General features: G+C 40.2%; 1 protein-coding gene across 2 annotated transcripts in view; it reads left to right on the top strand.

Annotated features, from left to right (window-relative positions):
* SLC6A4 (solute carrier family 6 member 4) overlaps positions 1 to 6,419 on the top strand; it is a 32,593-nt gene extending 26,174 nt beyond the window's left edge. For both annotated transcript variants that reach the window (XM_044993552.1, XM_044993553.1), the window contains 2 exons: positions 1,693 to 1,860; positions 5,259 to 6,419. In XM_044993552.1, the coding sequence (XP_044849487.1) occupies positions 1,693 to 1,860; positions 5,259 to 5,333 (243 nt within the window). In that variant the 3' untranslated portion in view covers positions 5,334 to 6,419. The remainder of the gene's footprint in view (positions 1 to 1,692; positions 1,861 to 5,258) is intronic.
* Positions 6,420 to 7,081: the final 662 nt, after the last annotated feature.

Genomic DNA, 7,081 nt, shown 5'->3' on the forward strand with positions numbered 1-7,081 from the left:
GAGAAGACTGACAAATGCAATGAGTTGCTGCTGTAGATAGTGGAAATTCCTCTATTTGGTGTTAAGGAAGAGTTTTAGAAGTACTTGAAGAAAAACTAGAAGTTCCATGTGACCTCAAAGAATTCTTGAAACATTTATACAACTAGTATAATACTATTTAAGCTTGACAAGCATGGAGTTACACAAGAAAACACTCACTTATCTTTAACTTTTCACCGTCTGCCTGGAGAACACATTCAAAAAGCTGGACTTTGAAGAAAAGTGCCTAAAGATAAAAATGGTACATGAACTACTTCAAATTTGCAGGTGACATCTTTGTTTAACCCCTGAAAGAACTTGAAAAGGAACATGAAAAGCAAGGAATATAGATGTGTGTTAAATATACACAACATAAAAAACATTTTCTAATGAAATTGTGGAAGAAGAGGAAAAAATCACACTAGATCAGAATAAATTATAAACTTTTATGGAGCATATGTGGGCCAAGTGGTGCATAGCATTCCAAACCAGCCCAACAATAAAAGGGTGAGAGGAATCAAAGTTGGATGAATCCTCTGGAAGGGTGAACAGTGTCTTCAAGAAAAAAATTCTCTCACCCCTGTTCATTACCAGACCTAACTATTGGCTATGGGATTCTGGATATTACTGGATTCAAATGGAATTTTTTTTTTTTTTTACCATTCTAAAAATTCAGTAGAATTTTAGAATTGGTATTCAAACATACAATACCAGATCAGATCTGTGGTCCATTTATACATCTAAGGGCTAATATGATCCTTGGATGTATAAACAAGTATGGACGTGTTTTTTTACCTCTGTACACAGCATTGATAAAGCTGATAGTCGAATATTGCATCCAGGTCTAGTGTCCACATGCTAAAACGGATATTGAAAAAGTGGAGCGGGTGCAGAAAAGAGCTAGAAAAATTATTCAAGGACTGGAGAAAATATCTTCCAGTGAGAGACTTAAAGAGCACAATCTGTTTAATAAATAATAATAATTTAAAAATGTTGAGAGGTGACTTGATTATGATGTATGAATACCTTCAAGGGCTGAAAATACTGGGTACTAAGGGTTCCTTTTGATCTAATGGAGAAAGGCATAACAAGACCGAATGGCTGGAAGTTAAAGCCAGGCAAATTCAGATTGGAAATACTGTAAGGCGCACATTTTTTAACTGTGAGGGTGCTTAACCATTGGAACAAACTACCAAGGGAAATGTTGTACTCTCTTGCTCTTGATGTCTTCTAGAAAATATGCTTTAGTCAGACAAATTATTGGGCTTGACACAGGTGTAACTGTGTGAATTTCTCTGGTCTGCAATCTACCAGAGGTCAGTCTAGGTGATCTAATGGTCCCTTCTGGCCTAAAAATCTACGAATCTAGTCCAATATCCTGTTGCTCTGTTTGGATTCAAGAATACCCAGAACAGGTCATTATGGAATAAATTGTCCATAAGAGGAATTTTCTTCCTAATATCTTATCAGCTAAGGTGGCTTATGACCTAAGCATGAGGGTTTACATCCTTTCTAATGTAACTGTGGATTTTCTCATTATTCATATAAGTGCTTAATCCATTTTTGAATCCTGCTATGCTTTTGGTCTCAATGATTTATTGCAGCAGTTGGTCCCAAAGGCTAATTACGTGCTATGTAAAAACATTGTAATATTTTGTTGCATTTTTATTTCAGTTCATCATTTGCAGTTTTATGTCCAGCCCTCCTGATCTACGGCTTTTTGATTATAACTATCCCTACTGGACCACTATAGTGGGTTACTGCATAGGAACCTCCTCTGTTATCTGCATTCCAATCTACATGGCTTATCGGTTGATAATCACCCCAGGAACATTTAAAGAGGTATCCGATGTGTTTTATTTGTTCAAGTTCATTTTTGATGGGATGTACTTCCCATCCCACTACCCAGCCATACATAAGAAGAGATGGGGAAATACTGCATAGGCACTTAAACAAAAAAGATGGTCTGTAAATGATGCTCCCATATTTGCCAGGTGCTGGATGTATGGATCAGTATTGTAAGAAATACCTCTTTAACAGTTAAATCATGTCATTAATACAAAGGAATGGTGGGTTATGTATGATAGCAGAATGCCAGCTCTGCAAATAATTAACATTGAGAATTCCTTTCTGTTTAAGAACAACTCTTCTGAGTGCTCTAAAATCCACACGGTTGCACAGATTGCCTTGAAATTAGCTGTGCCACATGGGGATGTGGGGTAGACTAAGTGATTGAAATTTGGGGTTTCCTGAGCAAGCAGTTCCTGAGATACAGCTGTCCCCAGGAAATCAGCTTTTCTTAAGGTTGACAGATTCTATCAACCTTTTTTTGCTCAGACCTAAGGCTCAAGCCATGGCTCTGTATGCCCAAAGGATCTCAGTCACTCAACATTTACCCCAGCCAGTGCAAGGGACCCACTAACCTTTTGGAGGAGCAAAATTGAAAGTGAGTTCGGCTCTTTAGGCAAACGCATGCTAACACAAACCAGTGGATTACTCTGTGCACATGTGAACAGAATCCCAAAAGAATTACTATCCAGGCACGATTCACAGGACCTGTGTGACTCAAGGGGACATTACGGCCATTGAACCTGAGCAACACCCAGTTCAAACCCAAGCCGGGGTAGAAAGCTGAAATGAAACCTAGGCATGTTGCTATAAACTGCCTTTGTCCAAGGGTGGTTTTTTTTATTTTGGGGAAGTGTAATCTGAGTACAGCAGAAACTTCAGAAGGCATTTGTGCTATTTCAAAAAGAAAAGAAATTACACTTGTGAATGATTGCTGGGAGAGGAAGGGGATGTAGGAGGCAGAGGAGTGGAAGGGACGAAGGGTTTGGGTCTTCAGGGAGGCAAGGGTGTTATACAGAGAAGATAAATGGGGAGTGGTTTTGGGACTCAGGTCAGGGGGAGAGAGTGGGGATTATGGGGAAGTGTTAGGGGTGACAGAGGTGGGTGGCAGGGTAAGTGGGAGGAATTGGGGTGCCTGTCATCCCCACATTCTTCTCTTCCATGTGTGTGCTGGGAACAGGGGGACTCTTACCCTCTTGGGGTGTCTGAGCTCCTCTCCCTACCCGCTTCTCATGTGAACTAGATTCACAGATTTCTACCCATTTCCTTGTGCACACCTGGCTTCTCAAGTGCTACTGGCTTAATGTGACAGGAAGGGGAGGGTAAGGTGGGAATGGAGGCGGAGGGTGGGCTACATATTGTGGGGGATGATGGCAGAGGAGGGTGGAGCAAGAGAGCTCTACCAATCTTCTCTCATACTTAAAGTTACTGTTCTCCTTGTGTAATAAAACTTGATTTTGGGGCACCGACGACTCTCTCACTGGGCTTTTAGTAACTCCAAACATTTCAAAGCACAACCATTATCCCTATTTCACTGTAACAAGGTGCGGGGTGGGAGAGGCACACACTTAGGTATCACACAGCAACATCCTGGAGAGAACAGGGGAGTCAGAAAACCTGGGCTCTATTCCCAGCTCTGCCTCATGCTTATTGGGTGAACCTGGCCATGTCACTTTACTGCTCTGTGCCTCAGTTTCCCCATCTGTACAATGGGGATAATGATGTTTCCCTCCTTGGCAAAGTGCTATGAGACCTATTGATGAAAAGTGCTATGTAAGAGCAAGGTATTATCATCATTAACTGGCCACAACTGCATCTCAGCTGTACACCTGCATGATAACTAAAACTGCCTAAACCACCACTAACTCCTACTAACAACATTTCTGGTAAAAAAAATCTAGGAAATTCACTGACAAAAAACTTCGCTAATGGAGAGTTAAGGTTGCCCAATGGTATCTTGTGTCCTTCTTGAATGTCGAGTTCAGCAGAACTCAAACTGCCCAAAAACCAGGAACTGAAGAGTTAAGGTACACACCCATGCAACCTTAACTCCCCCTCCTCGGAGCAATGCCTCATACACCTGTAGCACATGCTCACACACTATCTTTGCACAGTACTACACTGGAACTACCTACACGTGCCCTACACTGACTCCATCTGCTAAATTTTACAATCTCTTCACCCTTATGCACATGATGCCATCTCACACTATGCTTTCACTTACCCATCATTAAACCCACAAACCACACACCTCCCACCTAGCTGCTGAGAATCCCCATGGCAAGAGGATCCATGTGCCCACTGCTACATAACACAGAGCTTAAATAAGGCATACTGGATCTTTCAAGGTACACATGGACCTCTTTCCTTAGATTACACACGAGGGTTAGGGAAAAGGGCCATACACACACCAAGAGGGGCACAGACCCCCAGATTGTCTCAGATTACAATCACGGCTCGGTCAAACTCTCCAACTAACCTTCCCCTTTCGATACAGCTATACCTACACAGTGAATGCAGCTGGAATGCACCCAGGCAATTCCCGGGGATTACTGCCAGCTCCAGGGCCGTAGACTGTGGGCATGAACCTTAACTCTCTATTGCCTGGTTTTCAGAAGTCTGAGTTTTTCAGAACTCAGTGTTCTGAAGGGCACAAGATACCACTGTAACCTTCATTCTGTGTTAGGTTTTTTTGGTCAGTGAATATTTAAGATGGCTAACTGCTGAGAATGAGTGCCACTGAAAATCAGCTCATGTGGCGCCTTTGGCACAAGTGCCATAGGTTGCCTACCCTTGGGTTAGAAGATAGGGGCCTAGCAATATATTCCAAAGAGGTTCAGTCAACTCTAGCCATAGGCTGAGGAAGCAATACTAGTTTTGACCTAAAATCTATATAGATACACCATCCTGCTTCCTCCACCACAAAAACAAAACAGAAATAAACACAACCACCAAAACCATCCACCCCATATTTTACACAAGATCCACAGCAAGCCGGGATGTAATTTGGAAACTTTAATTATTTATATGTAAATATCCATTCAGAAGAGATATGCTCAATAAAGTTGATAGTATTTAGGTAAATGATCATGAGGGCATTAATGCAAAAGCTCTGTAAATTAGCCTGGATGCTACCATTTATGTCAACTAAAAATATATATATATATATAAGTTTGTACTTCTATGCACTTTACATCTTTAAAGTGCCATACAAACAAACTAAGTTTCACAACACCTATGTGACACAGGTAAATATGTGTATCTTTTAAAGGTGGGTCAGATTTTTCTTTAAGCTAAATCCTTTACAGTGTTCCTTTTCAAGTAACTGCAAAGTTCTACCTGAAATCTAAATTTGCACAACTTTCATCTAACATGTGTTTTCTTCTCAACAGCGTATTCTAAAAAGCATTACCCCGGAGACAGCCACAGAAATTCCCTTTGGGGACATCCGCATGAATGCAGTTTAAGTAACATTTTGGGGGGGGGGGAGGGGAAAAGGTGTAAAAGTTTAACTTTCCCCATGCTCCCCAACCCTCCATATTCCCCTTTCCAAATAATTGAGTTTCCAGCTGAGCCAAGGAATGGGTGAGCGTTTTCCATGGAGGCCCAGACAACGGCAATGTGCATCTGGAAAATTGGTGCCTCCAGCATACAGATCCAAGCATTTCAACAAAATCTGCTGCGCACTTCAAACCAGACTACGAGTTCACAGCTGAACTGATTCATTCTGAAAACATGAGGATGCATAAACCACTATAGGATGAGTATCATCTATTAGGATTAGATTTAGAATCTCAAATCTGTGACAGTACTCCTGTATTTTTCTCAATGTGATCATTTGTACTGGACCATGTTGTATTTGCTTCTAAAGATCTCATTGCTTAAACTGAGTTGAAAAATACAGGAAAATAGTTCTGATAGCCATATATTACCTGAGTAATACAGAGTTTTCTTGCTTAAAAATAATAGGACCCTCAGATCCTTGTTTTGCTGTGGAGTAGGGAGAGAAAGATGTAGGAAACAACCCTGAAAAGCACTATGTATGAAGACTGTGTCCAGTTGCACACACAGTTGGTAGCATTATTCCCCTTCCTTCTTTATACCACTTACTTTTCTGCACTTTATGGACCACACCAGTTTTCATTAGTTATTTCTTGCATAACAAGCACTTCACAAAAGAATGATTTTTAAAATTCAGGACTTCACAAAATACTCAGCCTCTTCTCTATTCTCCTCTGGTACCAGTTATACAAAACCCTCAGCCCATCCAGCTCTTTGTCATAGGTCAGCTGGCAAATGTTTAAGTTGTTAGCAACTGCTACACTCTGGTGCCATCTCCCTGTCTCTTTTAGCTGTATATTCATGATGATATTTTACAGACAGACTTAGCTTATTTATTCCTTTAGAAACTGTAGCCCAGTGGTGAATTGTTTGGAGGTCAGATGCTAGAGGTTGGACCATCAGAGCTACATAGACTTCTTTTACAGCTTTTTATCGGAATCAAACTGTGTTTTTTCCTATTGTTTTCTGTTGCAAAACTAAAGCTTAGGGTAACACTTTATACTGGTTGGCACAAATATCAAGTCTAAAAATTCTTACAAAATGTCATGAAAATTTACTAGCTCATGTACTAAATCGGCTCATCCAGTCTTTATCCTGAAGATAAAAATAACGAAAAAACAATGCTATTTTACTCACTCTGGGCCAGTGGTGAGTACAATTCTGAAAGGATGAATTCTAATCATAACTTGATATATACTTAATTGAGGTATTTAATTCCAAATTAAGTTCTACGTACATTTAAATTCATAATAGTCTATAAGTACTTATGCCTGTCAAGCCAGAGGGAGGTTAAACAATGATTACTTTTGAACTCAGTTGCATTTGCCCAAGTGAATTTCAGGACCGTGGAATGACTATGCAGCTATATGGAAATTGCTTAGTTAACCCTATGCAGTTAACAAGTAAGTAAAGGAGACGTGCATTATACTATTATCCTGTCACTAAAGCCTCACCAAATTTTATTATAAAACCTATCACAACTGAAGCTAAAATAGAACATAAAATCTCCTTGTACATCATGATTTGCCTATGTTAAAAATGAAGAGGTTCCATACAAGAATTCATGTAGGTGAGCATCAAGAAATTTCTTCTGAAAGAAAAAGCTTACACTGATACATACTACAAAGAACAGATGATTTGCACAGAGCAGTGC

Source organism: Mauremys mutica, chromosome 19 (assembly GCF_020497125.1).
Source record: "Mauremys mutica isolate MM-2020 ecotype Southern chromosome 19, ASM2049712v1, whole genome shotgun sequence".
NCBI lineage: Eukaryota > Metazoa > Chordata > Testudines > Geoemydidae > Mauremys > Mauremys mutica.